This window comes from Saitoella complicata, assembly GCF_001661265.1.
Source record: "Saitoella complicata NRRL Y-17804 unplaced genomic scaffold SAICOscaffold_17, whole genome shotgun sequence".
In the NCBI taxonomy this organism is placed as follows: Eukaryota; Fungi; Ascomycota; class Saitoellomycetes; order Saitoellales; family Saitoellaceae; genus Saitoella; species Saitoella complicata.
Window position 1 is genome coordinate 250,415 of NW_017567008.1, and position 16,003 is coordinate 266,417.

The 16,003-nt window shown below is 51.8% G+C and overlaps 9 protein-coding genes across 9 annotated transcripts; 7 read left to right on the top strand and 2 right to left on the bottom strand.

Moving 5' to 3' along the window:
• Positions 1 to 147: 147 nt before the first annotated feature.
• Positions 148 to 2,876, top strand: SAICODRAFT_20276 (uncharacterized protein). The gene is made up of 3 exons (XM_019166235.1): positions 148 to 514; positions 568 to 2,426; positions 2,484 to 2,876. The coding sequence occupies exons 1-3, from the start codon at positions 218 to 220 to the stop codon at positions 2,650 to 2,652; spliced, it is 2,325 nt and encodes a 774-aa protein (XP_019023072.1). The 5' UTR covers positions 148 to 217; the 3' UTR covers positions 2,653 to 2,876.
• A 392-nt stretch (positions 2,877 to 3,268) lies between these two features.
• SAICODRAFT_8544 (uncharacterized protein) lies at positions 3,269 to 3,706 on the top strand (the record flags this gene model as incomplete). The annotated part of the gene is made up of 1 exon (XM_019171404.1): positions 3,269 to 3,706. One exon carries the CDS (start codon positions 3,269 to 3,271, stop codon positions 3,704 to 3,706), a length of 438 nt encoding a protein of 145 aa, XP_019023073.1.
• Positions 3,707 to 4,316: 610 nt separating this feature from the next.
• On the top strand, positions 4,317 to 5,806 carry SAICODRAFT_36049 (aminotransferase class I and II; the record flags this gene model as incomplete). The annotated part of the gene is made up of 4 exons (XM_019168469.1): positions 4,317 to 4,524; positions 4,583 to 4,651; positions 4,704 to 4,792; positions 4,850 to 5,806. The coding sequence occupies 4 exons, from the start codon at positions 4,317 to 4,319 to the stop codon at positions 5,804 to 5,806; spliced, it is 1,323 nt and encodes a 440-aa protein (XP_019023074.1).
• A 202-nt stretch (positions 5,807 to 6,008) lies between these two features.
• SAICODRAFT_36050 (uncharacterized protein) lies at positions 6,009 to 7,345 on the top strand (the record flags this gene model as incomplete). Its single annotated transcript, XM_019168470.1, has 3 exons — positions 6,009 to 6,933; positions 6,984 to 7,148; positions 7,203 to 7,345. The coding sequence occupies 3 exons, from the start codon at positions 6,009 to 6,011 to the stop codon at positions 7,343 to 7,345; spliced, it is 1,233 nt and encodes a 410-aa protein (XP_019023075.1).
• Positions 7,346 to 7,593: 248 nt separating this feature from the next.
• SAICODRAFT_66616 (uncharacterized protein) lies at positions 7,594 to 8,712 on the top strand. The gene is made up of 3 exons (XM_019170248.1): positions 7,594 to 7,676; positions 7,735 to 8,319; positions 8,380 to 8,712. Exons 1-3 carry the CDS (start codon positions 7,625 to 7,627, stop codon positions 8,442 to 8,444), a joined length of 702 nt encoding a protein of 233 aa, XP_019023076.1. The 5' UTR covers positions 7,594 to 7,624; the 3' UTR covers positions 8,445 to 8,712.
• Positions 8,673 to 9,731, bottom strand: SAICODRAFT_140800 (N-terminal nucleophile aminohydrolase). Its single transcript, XM_019165492.1, has 3 exons — positions 9,434 to 9,731; positions 8,819 to 9,350; positions 8,673 to 8,777 (listed from the first exon to the last, which is right to left on the bottom strand). Exons 1-3 carry the CDS (start codon positions 9,581 to 9,583, stop codon positions 8,761 to 8,763), a joined length of 699 nt encoding a protein of 232 aa, XP_019023077.1. The 5' UTR covers positions 9,584 to 9,731; the 3' UTR covers positions 8,673 to 8,760.
• A 137-nt stretch (positions 9,732 to 9,868) lies between these two features.
• On the top strand, positions 9,869 to 10,428 carry SAICODRAFT_31020 (vacuolar protein sorting 55 superfamily). Its single transcript, XM_019167817.1, has 3 exons — positions 9,869 to 9,925; positions 9,980 to 10,071; positions 10,144 to 10,428. Exons 1-3 carry the CDS (start codon positions 9,909 to 9,911, stop codon positions 10,422 to 10,424), a joined length of 390 nt encoding a protein of 129 aa, XP_019023078.1. The 5' UTR covers positions 9,869 to 9,908; the 3' UTR covers positions 10,425 to 10,428.
• A 290-nt stretch (positions 10,429 to 10,718) lies between these two features.
• On the bottom strand, positions 10,719 to 12,343 carry SAICODRAFT_94599 (Mo25-PA). The gene is made up of 5 exons (XM_019171945.1): positions 12,118 to 12,343; positions 12,005 to 12,065; positions 11,560 to 11,951; positions 11,239 to 11,508; positions 10,719 to 11,190 (listed from the first exon to the last, which is right to left on the bottom strand). The coding sequence occupies exons 1-5, from the start codon at positions 12,220 to 12,222 to the stop codon at positions 11,026 to 11,028; spliced, it is 993 nt and encodes a 330-aa protein (XP_019023079.1). The 5' UTR covers positions 12,223 to 12,343; the 3' UTR covers positions 10,719 to 11,025.
• A 2,941-nt stretch (positions 12,344 to 15,284) lies between these two features.
• Positions 15,285 to 15,914, top strand: SAICODRAFT_31023 (ras GEF). The gene has a single exon (XM_019167818.1). It carries the CDS (start codon positions 15,314 to 15,316, stop codon positions 15,905 to 15,907), a length of 594 nt encoding a protein of 197 aa, XP_019023080.1. The 5' UTR covers positions 15,285 to 15,313; the 3' UTR covers positions 15,908 to 15,914.
• The last annotated feature ends 89 nt before the right edge of the window (positions 15,915 to 16,003 follow it).

The window sequence follows — 16,003 nt, forward strand, 5'->3', positions numbered from 1 at the left end:
CAGGTGCCAAGTACCAGCTGTGACCAAGGCATACGGTCCGATCATTACGCTTAAGGCTGGGCTATCTGGATCAGGGTCTCCTTGTTGTTGATTGATCAACGACGGGGGTCATAAGGACCGGACATCTCCAAGCATACACACCTATAACTACACCATTCAGTCGTATACCCAACCGGCGAGGACCTTGTTTAAGTGTGACTGTTTGAAGAAAACGACAATGCCACGACCAGCAGTGCTTGATGATCTTAGGAGGGAGTCAGTGCTACGACATGAGAAGCGTGAAATTGCGGATACGGAGACGATTACGACACAGACTGTTCATAACAATAAGCCGGGGAAGTCCGCGAGGCAGTTATACCCCAAGCCGAACGCATTCAGGAGGTTTTTCCTGCGATGGACGATTCGGAGGGGTTTGAAGGAGGGGTGGGGTGAGGGTGTGCCTGGGGCGGATGATCTGGAGAAGGCTGCGAACATGGGACGGTTCGCATCGAGGCCAAGTGATTTGTTCTTGAAGGTCGGCAGGAAGTCCTAAAGCCTGACTTTAGAGTTTGCTAACCTGACCGACAGATATACGGTGATGTCCTTACTACCCTTGATCGCAATCCTCTAGCAGGCTGTGTCTCCCCACCCCTCATCGGCACCTCCGGCACCCTCCCCCTCACCATTCTCTCTACAATCCCCGACATCATGCACCACTACTACGAATGCATACTCGCCGCCGAACACGAAGTCATCCTCGTCACAAACTACTGGCAACAATCCAACTCCCAAGAAACGATCTGCAAAGCCCTCCGAGACTTATCCAAAAAACTCGATGGGTCGAGAAGGAAGATTGTAGTCAAGTTGATGTATGATCGGGGAGATATTTCGCAGGTTCTTAACTTCCATGCGAGGGTGACTGAGAAGAAGTGGGTTAAGCTCAATATCCCAAAGAGGAGCGAGATCCCAAATTTGGAATTTGAGGTGATCAACTATCATCGCTGGTTGATGGGCACATTGCATGCAAAATTCCTTATTGTCGACCGGAAACTAGCACTCCTCAACTCCAACAACATTCAAGACCGCCCAAATCTCGAATTCATGGTTCACCTCGAAGGTGCTGTCGTCAACTCCTTCTACGACACATTCCTCATCACATGGCATCGCACACTCAACCCCTCTCTGCCACAGATGACTTCTCCCGCTCCCTCTGACCCTGTTTTCGGCGAGACGCTGTACTTCTCGAAGGCTTCCACTGAACACGTCAAGGAGAAGTTCAAGGAAGCCGCGACTCGTGCTCGTACCCGCCTCAACCGCGATAACACCCGTGCGAGCATGGAAGCCGTTCATCTCGACTTCCAGAACCAAAACCAGCTCTTGGGTCGTTTCAAGGATATGGTCGGTCGCTCCTCCCTCGATGTCTCACGGCGTATGGAACGAGATGAGCACGGTGAACCCATCACGTTCGAGAGACACGGGCAGATTGAGCCGCATGGACATGTGCTGAAGGGCAAGACGAGTGTGGATAGTGGGATCCTTACGGATGGGGTGCGAGTTGCGCCGCATATGGATACATTGGAGGAGGAAAGGTCGGTTGTGGGGAGTTCGACGGAGGTTATGTCGGATGTTACGGCGATTGATGGGCCTTCGTCATCCTACATGCAATCTGAGAAGGTAGCTAGTCCGGTGTCGATGTCACAGGGGCAAAAGGGTCTGCCTCCTACGCAGCCGCCGACGGTGCCCAACTCCGCCAATGTCAGTAGGCGGAATAGTCGTATCGGGTTCGCGACACTGGTCCAAATGGTGACTGAACGGAGGAATAAGGAGTTGGCAGGCGAGGATCACCCCTCCCCCATCGAAGCATTCCGCGCAAAACTCGAAAACCTGGCAAAGCACTTCAACTCCACCGGCGTAAAATCAGAATGTGCACCAACCCTCGAATCCGAAGTCCACGCCTCTATTCTCGATGACGACTTTACGCCCTATATTGCACACCAGAAACATGTCCCGATCCCAATTGCTATGGTTAGTCGTAATCCGCATGGAACGCCGGGCCATGCGGATATCCGGAATCCCCAGGATGCGGCATGGATGGCCGCGATGCGGTACGCCAAGCGTGAGATCTTCATCCAGACGCCGACCTTCAACGCCAAGCCCGCCCAACGTGGTGTCCTCGAAGCATGTCGTCGTGGGATTAAGTGCACGCTCTGGCTTGGTCTCGGGTTCAACGACAAATCCGAATCATTCCCTTTCCAGGGTGGAACGAATGAACAGGTCGTGAGGAAGCTATATAGGAAGTTGAATAAAGAGGGGAATGGGCATGAGAAGAATTTGGTTGTGTGTTGGTATACGGGGAAGGATCAGACGAAACCACTGAATGCTGTGCACAAGCAGCGGAATTGTCACGTCAAGTTCATGTGTGTGGATAACCAAGTCGCTATCTTCGGGTATGTTGAACCGATCCCACGTGCCAGAAATGCTTACTAATCACCCGTGGTGGATAGAAACGGCAACATGGACACTCAATCCTGGTTCCATTCGCAGGAGATTAATATCATGATTGATGATGAGCGCATTGTGCAGGAGTGGATGGTCGCGTTTCGTAAAAATCAGAATACGCATTTGTATGGACAGACGGATACGAATGGGGACTTGCCGCCGGATAAGCGTTGATGATGACATTTGCACGGTGGGCATGTGGGAAGAACGTGTGCGTCGCAAGCACGTGATATACGAGGAGGAGACTGATTACGAGTGTGTATGATATGATAGCCGACTGGATGCGGCAGTTGCGGGTGCCGAAGCACAGCAGACGAGAGTACAGTATATTCAATTTGGGCGCTGGCGTTCTCCTTTTTTGGTTACGGGCATAGCATTCTTATTCCCTCAAACCAGGTATACATAAACATTTTGATTGGAGTATGCTTGGGCGGAATGTCCGGATTTCCCTTGTTGACCCGAGAAACCGACGAGCCGCTGAGTGCTCGAGCGCGGCGCAGTTGCTCAAGGGAAGTTTAGCGGGACCCCGGCCACTGCGGAACGGAATACCCGGACTAGGACTACGACCATCCATAAATAATACAACCCGCTTTCTCTCTCTTCAACAACAACGACGACAACTCCAATTCCTACGAGCTTACACAGACGACAGCGTGGTACCATACACGTCGTTACTGCCAATCTATCCATTGATCAACCTACCATCAATCTCTGATCTACCGAATTACGCGTACGAACGCAGACACAGCCGTTTACATTCTCTCTCGGATTACCTGATCCCAAGTTCATCATGGCTGCGTCAGTAGTTGCTGGACCACAAGTGACAAAACCTGTGTTGGTCGCGGACGTCTCGGACGACGTCGCCTCCCACCGCAACCCTCCATCCCTTGTCCACACCGATTCCGCCACCACAAACGTCACCGCCGACGACGAAGATGAAGTCGAAGATGATATTGAAGACGATGCTACAGAAGGCGAATCCATCTCTCCCGAAATGCAGGAGCGAGCAGCGAAGTGCGAGGATCGGATTTGCAGATTGGAGGGCATGTTTTTGTTGTTGGCTGCCAAATTGCACTTGGCGAATAACAAGAAGCCGAAGAAGGAGAAGGATGTTAAGGTTATTGAGGCTGCGAAGGCGATGTTGAATGACAAGGAGGGGGAGGAGCTGGTGAGGAAGGATTCGGGGTATAAGAGTGTTGCGAAGAACGAGGCACAGGAGGGAAAGTGAGCTTGAGCCGGGATAAATGATGGAGAGGGGACTTTACGGAGCAGATGTGAGCGAGCTTGAGCTTTGGGGATCTATCTGGCGTTTATCGGTGTTATTGGGACTTTCTTTTACTTTCTTCTTCTTACTCTTCGGCGATAAACGGCGCCGACAGGATCGAGCTACCTACCTTATCACAGTAATGTTTCGGGAATGAACCCTTCGCTGCACAGCTGCACAGCTGCTCGACGCAAAACGGATCTCCTTCCGATCAAACATACCCGCTGACATAATTGGGATTCATCTTGCAATTGACAGGTGATACAATCTGCTGATCTTGCGCGAATTGGGGAGTTGGGTGGGGTTACTCTACTGCCGGATGCCGGAAGACAGCCTGGTGCCGCGACTTTTCGAAATAGCAGGACATGATGCTTGACTGAGGAGATCGGACGGGATCCTTTGCTTTCATCATGGTATGGCCGTATCTGACAGCCGATAATTTCTTGTCGGCTGCTTTGCCCTCGGAATTCTCGAGATGAGGTCGAGTGACGTCAATCGTCTCGGCCGCGGGGAACTTCAACCTCGGCAACAACATCCCGTTCCAATCACCGGCGAGACGAAGACGACGATTGCAATGACTGAACATCACTCTTCAGCCCATCAAAACCTCCGCAAGGCCCGCGGTAACGAACACGTAAAGCACCGCGAACACCTCCCCGGTATCAGCCACCCGGGGTCTACCGGGGTTATTTACTGCACCGAGAGGGCTACTGCGTTGGGATATTCTGATAAGGATTCAGAGTGGGCGAATTTTGGACAGGGTGCACCGGAGACGCCGACTTGTATGTGTATTGGATGAATGTGGTGATGGTGTGGATGATTGCTAATGCGTGGATGTAGTGCCGGGTGGATTCGAGAAACCGACTACGATTACGGTGAGTAATAGTTCGAGGGAATATGGACCGACAGGTGAGCCTGAGCTTGTCACTCGATGTCAAGAAAATGCTTACGGATCTTGTAGCTGGTATCAAGGAGCTACGAGAGGCTGTTGCGAACTTGTACAATGAGCAGTACCGCCAAGGCAAGGAGAGCAAGTACAATTGGGAAAACGTAAGAACTTGATCATTGGAGTCATAGTAACATTGTAACTCACAAAGCTTCGTACAGGTCTGTATTGTACCTGGTGGTCGCGCCGGTTTGATCCGTATCGCCGCCATGCTCGGCGAGACGCTCGTCTCGTACTTCATCCCCGACTATACTGCATACTCCGACATGCTGTCCCAGTTCAAGTCGTTCTCTCCGTTCCCCATCCCTCTTTCGGAAGAGGATAAGTATCATGTCAATGAGGATTTGATCCGTGATGAGTTGAAGAGAGGCGTGAGCGTGATTTTGACCAGTAACCCACGCAATCCTACAGGGCAGGTGTTGAGGGGAGAAGAGCTAAAGAGAGTGCAGGAGATGTGCAGAGGGAAGTGCACGTTGCTTTTCGACGAGTTCTATTCGGGGTATAACTACACGTCTGACGCGGATGGGAAGACCATTTCATCGGCGGAATATGTGGAGGATGTTGATGAGGATTCTGTCGTCATCATCGATGGACTAACCAAATCTTTCCGCCTTCCTGGGTGGCGGATTTGCTGGGTTATTGGGCCGAAGGAGTTTATCAAGGGTATGGGCTCGACGGGGTCGTTCTTGGATGGAGGTGCGAGTCACCCATTGCAGGAAGCTGCTATCCCGCTGTTGAAGGTGGAGAGTGTCCGGAAGGAGATGAAGGTCTTGCAGGAGCACTTCATCAAGAAACGCGACTACGTCCTCGACCGGCTCAGCAAGATGAACCTTTCCGTCGCTTACCCACCCGAAGCAACCTTTTACATCTGGCTCGATCTTTCACACCTCACCTCCCCCGAACTGTCCAACGGCCTATCCTTCTTCGAGGAGTGTTTGAAAGAGAAGGTCATTGTCGTGCCAGGGATTTTCTTTGATCTGAATCCGTCGAAGAGGAGGGAGTTGTTTGATTCTCCTTGTCATCATTTTGTGAGGTTGAGTTTTGGGCCAGGGATGGAGGTGCTGAGGAAGGGGTTGGATGGGATTGAGAGGGTTTTGAGGAAGTTCGGGGAGATCTAAATCTATGTATGTTATCGAGATTGATTTATTATTAATGAGTCTACCATTAATGAGGGTGAGGGACATCTGTACCCAGGCGAATTCACACGCTGCACGTAAACCTTGATGTACATCACGGCCCGTCCGCATCCAACCCATCTCCATTCCAAGGACCTGAACCGTAAACAACCGTACACCTTCACCTCTACCTCCAACCATCATCATGGCCGAAAACGTTTGTGACTCAGGCCGTAGCACTCCAGCTCATCATACAGACATGTTCCACGAGCCTCACCGCCAATTGGGCGACAGATACCTCCGTCTCGAGAAGGACGACGGGTACGGCAGCCAGAGTCCCTTCTCTGACGTAGACTGCCATAAACCCGACTGCGTCCATGACAAAGAGGATGTTGCGCTCTTGAGCCGTCAGAGCGTAGTGAGCTCGAGGATGCTGGAGCAACCGGAGAAGAGGAATATCTTGACGAGTCCTGTGGAGAGCTCAGTCTACTCTCCTGTTTCGACCACGGGGTTTGACTACGGAAAAGAGAGTGTAGAGACCGCTGGCAGTACCGTCGTTTACGGTAACGACGAACTTGCCGAGTTAGGTATCGATTCCGCTGTTACGAACGCTTGTGGGATTTCCTGTGCGTTTTGGGATATCGGGACCGGACGCGGTCTTGGTGGGGTGAATGTGGTGTTGGAGCATCACCTCATCGGGAACTTTGAGAAAGAAGAACCGGAGGGGTGGGAGGAAGTTGCGAGGTCTATGTCGGCGGCGGGAAAGGGAATTGCTTTTGATTGGAGGAAACCGGAGGGGACAATGTTTAATCTCCAGCAGTGGTTCAAGGACGCGAAAATCGATACCGGGGAGAGATTCAGGTTGTGCATCGATTTGGGTAGGTGCTACCAGCATCCGGTTATCAAGGGTGTCACAGCAGAGATGAAACTCCCGAATAGCCGAATGGACCAGAATCTGAGGTTTATGGTTGGTCCGTGTTCGGTTACGTTACTTGGTGGACATACGTTTGGGGTTGAGCAGAGAAGTGTTACGCCGTTTCCGTTGGGGAAAAATGAGAAGGAGGCGAATTGTCATGTTAGTGCCGAGGTTGTTGACATGTGTGCGGGGTCTGGTGCTGGAGGCTATCACGGTTAGGTACATGTGCTTACTTTCAAAGGGGCCTACTAACAGGGTTGGTAGTATCTCTGTCCTACATGGGCGACGGACAAGGCACTGAAGGGAACGAAGTTGTGGCATATGCCTCTGCAATCACGGAAGCGACAACCGGCAAAGTCGCACACTGGGATATGCGCGGACCAGCAGAAGAAGCTTTCAATCAACCAGGAACATATCGTCTCGGAATCCGTATGTTGGTTGAGAGAAGCCTCTTGCATTAAGATACTGAGTCAGTCAACATAGACCCCGACTTTGACCGTTTTGGAGTGTCCTCCTTCTGGGAGCATGTCTCGGCGGACATGGCTGTACACGACCCCTCAATCAAGCGTAATGCGGTGTTTACTATGGGACCGAGTATGTGTGGGGTGTTTGTGCAATCGCAGTAAGGCAGCGGGGTGTATTAAGCCCTTGGTCGTAATGAGAGCGTGGTCGGGGTCGTTATCTCGGAGGAAATACGAAATTAGCAACCTGAAATATCATGATCACAACGTAATTGACCCCTCCCTCTCCATTGACGGTACGTCGGGTCTGTATTGTTTGGGCATCAAGCGCTCACGTGTAAACCGCGGCCTTTGAGCGTACCGGTACGGCGGCCGTATATGTGGGGCAGTTGGCCGACCGTGGAGCCTGACTCACCACCAACACAACCAACACATATCACTACAATGACAAACGCTCTTTCAGGAACTTCTACTCCGTCTTCGGACGCTTTTACAGGTGAATCGTCGCCACACGTAACTCCAGTACTAGAACTATATTGACTCATTGCTGACAGTCTGCGTTTACTGCGGTTCTGGACCTGGGAACTTGCCAATCTATACCGAGACCGCAACAGCACTCGGCTCCCTCGTCGCAGCTCGAGGTTGGTCTCTCGTTTACGGTGGCGGAACGACGGGGTTGATGGGGACTGTGTCGAGCGCAGTCGCCGCCGGTGGCGGGTTCGTCCACGGCGTCATCCCCCAAGCGCTCGTCACCAGAGAAACGAGCGGAAAGCCAGAGGAGTGGCACGGCAAAACAACGATCGTGCCCGACATGCACACCCGGAAACGACTCATGGCCATGGAAGCGAAGGCATTCATCGCGCTTCCTGGAGGGTACGGAACCATGGAGGAGTTATTCGAGGCGATTACGTGGAGTCAATTGGGCATTCATTCGAACCCGATTGTCTTGTTGAACATCAATGGGTTCTATGATGGGATCGTGAGCTGGATCGAGAATGCGGTTGAGCATGGGTTCGTCAGAGAGAATCAGAGGAATTGTGTGGTGGAGTGTAAGACTGTTGAGGAGGTTGTTGCTGCGATTGAGGGGTGGAAGGTTCCGGAAGGTCGATTGAAGTTGAGTTGGCAGCAGGAGGGGGAGTGTGAGTTCACTAATGGACATAAGAAGGTGGAGGCCGAGGTTAACGGGAATGATTTGAAAGCAAGGAAGATGAGCGTGCATGATGAGCTCATGGGCGAAGTGCTGAGGGAGAAGTTTGAGAAGTGAAGTAGCACCTGCTGCTCTTGTGTTTACATCTGAACACTCCGATGCGTCACGCTGGCTTCGTGACACAACTCCCCTTATGAATCGTCGCAGGACGTCCGTAGCATCGTTCGAGGCGTCATAGACCAGAACGTTGGATGGCATAGAACATTTAGCATATCATGGGTCTCCAGGTACTGAGCGTCTCATTCCAAATGAATCAACCTTCCAAGCTCTTTGGTATCAATTATGCAAAACAATCGCCTGTATCCTTTCGCGACCCTTTCCACATCTCACATCTCTCTAATCAGTCTCCATGGCCTCGCCCTGCTGTCCACCCTCAGCCTGAGCTCCACCCTCCTGGCCCAGTTGCTCGAGCCACCCTCTAACATCCTCACCCTCAATCAACTTGAACGCCTCTCCCTTTCCAACAACACCCACACTCGTATTCTCCACCGTCAACTCCTTATCCTGTGGCAGCGAATCCCTCAAAGCCTTCAACCCATGCATGATTAACTCCTCCGCACTCATCTCAACCCCAACAAAACTCTGCGAATTCCTCTCCAAGTACGTTCTCGACGCCTGGGAACGCGCACCGAGTGCGGAAGCGTAATACTCCAAACACTGCCCACTCGGCAAAAACTCCCACAGATGCGGGCCGGTTTCGTCAACACCGACGATGAGGAGGCCGACACCGTAGGGGCGTGAGCCGTAGTGTTGGGTGTGGACTTGGGCTTTGTCGGCGAGGGAGTCGGCCAGGCGGGAGAGGGGAAGGGGACGGTTGTAGAGCATGCGGGAGGAGAGGGATTGTTGGCGGAGGAAGTTTGAGAGGACGCGGGCGTCGGGAGCGAGGCCGGCGAGGGCGAGGCCGACGTGGGAGTCTACGCGGATGATCTTTTTCTGGTAAGAACCGAGTTCTTCTGCGTTGCGCTGAAGTGAAAGTCAGCCAAATGTTCGTGTATGTGTTCGCGACGAGACAGTCGCAATAGCAATGGCAAAAGGGGATGAAATACCTTCAACGCAACCAATACAGCATGGTTCTTCGACACCAATCCCACACAAGCACTTCCCTGCTTAATAGCTTCCAGAGCATATTCCACCTGATGCAGTCGTCCCTGGGGTGACCAGGTCGACGCATCCGAATCGTACATGTTGCGGAACATCTTGAACAATTGTCTGGTGTATTGGGAAGGAGGAAGGGGGATAGGATAGGCGGTTGCTGAGGGTTGCACTGCGTGTATGCTGGACGGTTACGAGGCCGCGTAGCCTGCTTGTGCGTGGAGACGTCACGGGCAAGCAACTCGGTCAATGGGATGAAGGTGGACATTAGAAAGTCAATTGTAAGGAAAAATGAACTTTAATCTCATATACCATTAGCACTGACGTATCTCATCCCTACCGACATCTGCAGGGACAGCCGGCCGCCGGTCCCGATCCCAGCTGCACCCAGTTGACGCTGCCTCTCCCTTGATCTCCCCAGTTGCAATCATGGCCGGCCTCAAAACGCACGTCTTCCCAACGGTAACGAGCAGTGGCATCGCTGACCGCGTTGGCTTTAGGATCATCGCGCTGTCCTTTGTGCTTGCAATCGGCTTCCTCCTCGTCATCCTGTCCTCGGCACTTTACGGCAATTGGCTACCACTGTTCGTCGGTAAGTCCAGGCCCTATTTCGTTTGCCTTCGCATCGCGAGGCGTGAAGAGCCGAGCTGACCATGACGAACAGTCGCGATCTACCTCCTCGCACCCCTCCCTAACGCCCTCTGCTCCAAACTCGCCGGCGAAGAGGACTTCATGTCCGATTCCACCGGCAGCGGTCTCATCGATTTTGGCCGGTTCGTGACGGGGATGTTGGTAGTGAGTGGGATTACGCTCCCGGTGCTGTTGAATCATGTACGGCTGATCGTGCCGGGGGCGATGGTGATGAGCACGGTGGGGGGGTTGGTGATTTATGGGACGATTATTGCTTATACGCAGTTTTTTGCGAGGGAGGGGGATGACTTTTGAGAGTCGTGATGGGTGTGAAAGGAATGTGTATGAGTAATTTGGGAACATGGAAGACATACCACAAATCAGCTTACGATACCCACGGTAGCTAGCGGTGACGCTGGAAGGACTCCGGGAGGTAAGGTAGCTTGAACAGACAGATGATATGAAGAAGTATCTACCACAAAAATGAGAAAAAGATACAGCACCCGAGTATTCCCAGCTGGTCTCCCACGCTAGTACTGACTGGGCCCTATGATGCTTAACTTAGGAGATCGGACGGGATCCTGTGCTTTCATCATGGTATGGCCGTATCTGTTGGATCTCGCCAAAGATGAGACATCACAGTTACAAGCGTATGCCTGAGAACAACTGTAAACACTCCCTTCAACGCTCAATTATCTCGTCCACTAAGCTCAAGCAACACGCACACCCCGATGAGCAGGCAAGCCGACCGTCTCCTCCATATCAACGCTAATAGCGTGCTCGGAATGCCATAATTAGCTATATATCAAGAAACAGTGTCCATAATGCTCCTCAACCCAGCATACCTCCTCATAACCACGCCTCGGTAATAGGTATTCATTGGTATCGTACATCTCTTCTCTCTGTCTCCTCCCCTTCAAAGCACCTCAATCTGCTTGATCAAAAAAACCTTCTCGTCGTTAAACTGCTCATCGTCCTTTCTGTCATTATGGAAGCCCGAGAGGAAGACCAGGAGCTTGTCCCGGTTCTTCACGAGGATTTTCTGGACTTGGGGGGTTTTGTTGGGGTTTGCGACGAACACCTAAAACGAAGTTCAGCCAATGTTCACACTGGATGAGGAGGTTCTTACCTTGAATACGTGGAATGCCTCGAATTGGATGTTCTTACTCCTGTCCTTGAGGAGGATCATCATCAACTTCAGGTTCTCAGCACTCGCGATATACTGTGTCATGACCGCAAAGTTCGCTCGATCGAGAAGGATCTCGCCGAGGAGCTTCAGGGATTGGCGTTTAACGACATAGTTCTCTGACTCGATGAGGGCGGTGAGTTTGGCGAAGAAGATGTCGTAGTTCTGGAGGAGGAACTCTGCTGCGAGGGATTTGTGCCGGGTGAGTAGCTCCTGCGAAATATGTTAGCCACTTGACGAACTAAAGTGGGCGAAGTCGTGCACCTTGAATGTTGAGAAGGCATCACTGGTGATGTCAAAGTTCCCGTTCTCCACATAGCCGATAAACATCCAGAAATAATCCGAAAACAGCATGATCTTCGCTAACGACTCGAATTTGATGCACTCCCGCAGCATTTGTCCGCAGTTAAGCGCGATATCTTTGTTGTCGTACCCCTTTATCAACGCAAACAAAGTATCTTCTTTGCCGCACAGGTAGTCAACTGTGGGATATCGCTGACCGAGTTGACGTCTGAGCATTGTGTTGAAGATGGAGGTCACGTCTTTTCGTGCTTCGAACTCGAAACGCCAGATATTGAGTGCGAGGAGGGGTAGGAGGTCGGTTGCGTAGGACTCCTGGCAAAGTGCCGCGAATTGATCTGGTAGTGGTTCAGCATCTGAGAAAAAAGGTCAATGATGTGCATATAGGGAGTTGAACGCGCTTCCTTACCTCCATCCCCGTAGAGAATGACCTTCATCTGCGCAAGTCCCCTGGATACCTCATCTTGCGCCTGTGAGACCAACGTCAGCAGGAGATTTCCAGAGACGACGAGTTCGGCTTACCCTTCGCTTGTCGGCAGGACTGTCTAGGCGGTGAATGCTGTCTCGTAGAGATCTTACAAGGTCCTGAGGAGACTTTGTTCTTGAACGGTTGAAGAGGAATGCCATTGATCACCGTAATAAGAGGTCAGGCAACCCAGTGAGGTGTACAGGTGTGTCCAAGCAGGTGTCCCAGAGGGTTCGCGACTCGTCAATGGCGGTACGGTAATCCTGCTGTATGCGTCAACGGTATAGTAACGGGGGATGAGTTGCGTATATGGCGGTCTTATCGATAGGGGGTAAAAGTAAACACAGCATTGGATTAGACGGCAGGACGAACGACAGATATAAAGACTTCTCTATAAAACCTAACATTGGAAGTTATTGCTCTTGAAGATAACATCAATGTAAAACCAGGATGCCGCGTGAAGGCTTCCTGGGAGCGCGGGAGGTCCGAGCTTCATAAATTACCACGCCTGTACGGCGCCTGGAAATCGAAGCCGCACACGCCATAGACGACCGCTCACAGGAAGGATGGCCCAGAAAAGGGTCAGACCCAATGCTTTCGACGAGCATACATCCATAGACCTCGACATGAACATCGACGGAGAAGCTGCTCGCTTGAGTAGGACTTCTCTCTTGGTCGGGATGAGCGTCGGTCCAGGTGGTGTTATGCATTTGAGGTACGTTCAGATCAGGGGGTGTCTGGATTTTGGTGTACTCATGAACCGTTGAAGACCAGTTTCAAGAGGAAATCAGTCTTTGCGGTCGACACATCGGAGAACAGCATTATCTTCACCTCCGCAAACGCGTTATGTTGCGGATCAATCGACGCGAAGTTCGGCGTCGTATGCGCCCTCTACGAGAGCTCCGCCTCCAAGTCCCCCAACCTCGCCTCTCACTCCAAACACGTCCCTTCTGATGCCCTCGACTAATCATCAAACGCGCTTACCTCGCATGAACCTCCTCCTTCGTCGCGGATCAGAGCCTCTGGAAATCATCACGCCAGCCTCACCACCAATCACACCTGAACCCGGACAAGAGGACGCCCTGGAGACTTCACCATTCCCTTGGAGATACCATGAACCAGCCCTAATGTCACCTACCTCGCAGCCAGCTTCAAATCCCAGATCCTCATTTGGTTGGGACGTTAATTTGCAGACAGACCCATCGGTCATCAGGTTCGATTCGCGCACAGGAGAGTTACTTGCAGCAACTGTCCCCGCGCTAGTCGCCCAGATCACCAGCTCTGATACTGTTGACTACGGGTTGATGACCGACGTGTTTCTCTGCAAGAGCTCTTTCGTGGATAGCATGCATCTCCTGCAGCTGCTACATTCTCGATATATCTGGGCCAATGTGCGGGGTGACGATGTTGGGAGAAGAATCAGAGTTCGAATTTTTGCTGTTTTTCGGCACTGGATTCTCAACTATTATCCAGATGATTTCGCTGTTAGCGAGGCTCTGAGGAACGAATTTGTAAACTTTGTGAACAACCTCTGGAAGCTCGCCAACGACCGAGGAGATGCTTTCAACAAAGGAATTGCCCGCGAATTGAAAAGATGCTGGGTGAGAGCGTCAGACTCGTACATCACGAACGGCCGAGCGCTCCTGTCGGCGGGCTTCGAAGAGACTGCTTCCATAAGCGCTGGCGATACAACATTCATGCAAACTCCAAAGAGCCCAAGAATCGACAGCCCCTTATTTAAGAACATGTGCCCGGCTGATCAAACACGTGGTAAAACGCTCAGAAAGACACGCTCACAGCCCTTTCTCCAAATTGGCCTGCTGCCTCCACCGTCCTCCGCGGGGTACCCCAGAGGCGGGCATGTGCGATCAAGGTCTGAGTCAGTGTCGCAACCGACGTCTGGTGTGAAGCGAGTCTTTACCAGCCTGCGAACCGCTCTTTCCAAATCATCACAGTCCACGCCAATGCGTCGTTGTCACCAGGTACCCAGTCGAATCTTGGCGGTTCCCCGGACAGATCTTTTGGGAGTTCCGAATGTCCAAGAGAGGCTGAAGAAAGTTAGGCAAGAGCACGAGAATAACGAAGGGAACGATAGCCTAGTTGTCGAGCCTCCAACTTCGGACCCCTATGCTGAGCAGCAGGCCGCGAGTGTGCTGAACGAGGCGATATCGCTATGGCAATCCACCGAAGAGCCTTCGCCAAACTCAACACACGGAGATGATCCATTCATATTTGATCATGACTCGAAAGGAGACACGTCGGACGAGCAATCACCGACTTCTGAACCTGGGCACCTGAACGCGGAGGACATGGATACGAATGAAAAAGGGGTCACTCCCTCACAGTCTTCCGCTGAGTTGGATCATAGAATCGAGTGCATCCTAAAGAAACAAAGAGGTCTGAGGAAGCTACCGGCGGGCGATTTGCGAAATGCTACGCACATCGCCGACTTGCAGGGTATGCGGCGTACCAGCAGCACAACGCAATCAATTTCGACTATAGGCTCTGCACCCAAATCACCACGAACTCCGTTCTTCATCAATACAGCTGCTCCCGAAGACTCTGCGGATCAGGTCTTAGTAGGCCTTGGAATCAGATCTTTGGAGGAGATCCTCAAGTTGCGAGACCTTCCTGAAGTCGCGGCAGAGGAGACAGGAGTAGATGCTGCTTTGGCAAAGCTTGAGGGTCGAGCCACCGGAGTAAATACAATCCCGAACGGACCGCAGCTTGCAAGCTCTCCCGAGTCTAGCGACAGCAGCAATGTTAACTCCTTCCCTTTCGAACAGCCACCAGGGCTTGTGATGCCTCATATGCCACTCAACGGGGCATCTGAGTTCATAATGCCAACAGAACTGACACCACCTCCTTCAGGAAGAGATACGGAATCTTCCAGGAGTACTGTCAGTGAAGATGAGGCTGTTCGAGTTTCGAAACTATTCAGCTTCGGCGATGTGGCCGCTCCAAGGATGGCAAATCCATCGCCCATTTGCCTCCCACGCCCTTCACAGTTGCATCGAGCTTTCGTGTTCGACCATGATTCCCAGGAACTGGCCAGACACTTTACGATGATAGAGAGAGATATACTGGCGGAAGTCGACTGGTTAGAGCTTCTTCATGGATGGCCAAATCCTGGACGACTCAGCAGTCTCACAAGCTGGGCTTCTTTCCCCTACAGGGAGAAAATCGGTGGAGTAAGTGTCGCGATTGCGCGATCGAATTTGGTAAGTGGACATAATCTGCCCGAAAGAAGTAATGTTACTCATATGCGAGTTGCAGACATCGAACTGGGTCACCTCCGAGGTCTTCCTCACAACAGACAATCGTGAAAAGGTGCAGCTAGTTGAGAAGTACATACGCATTGCTTCTCATACCCTCCGTTTCTGTAACTTCTCGACCACTGTCCAGATTGTCCTCGGTCTGTCATCACCTTATCTAGAAGGGCTGACGGAAGTCTGGGATGCAGTGTCGCACACGGAAGCCGGGATTTACCAGGAGTTGAAGCAACTCGTGAACCCTCAAAAGAACTGGGAGAACCTGCGATTCACCATGGATCGAGCATCTGTAAATGCACAGACCGGATTCTTACCTTTTATCGGGGTTTATCTTGCGGAGTTGGTCGACAATAGCAAACGACCGGCGCTTGTGCACGCCCAAGGCAACGGCGAACCGCTGGTCAACATTCAGCGGTATCGACATGTAGCGAGCATCGTGAAAGCCCTTTTGAACATGGTCCACGCTAGTCAAAGATATCGCTTTGCTCGCAATGTACACACTTTCAACAAATGCTTATGGATTGCCTGCTTGAACGACACGGATATGCGACGCCATTCGGGCATTATGGTCTGAATGATATGACATGACTTGATTAGACATTTGGATTTGCCTCTCTCTTTCATTTATTGGAAATCAGGTGGCGTTAATGGAGTCCGGCGTAGAAAGGAC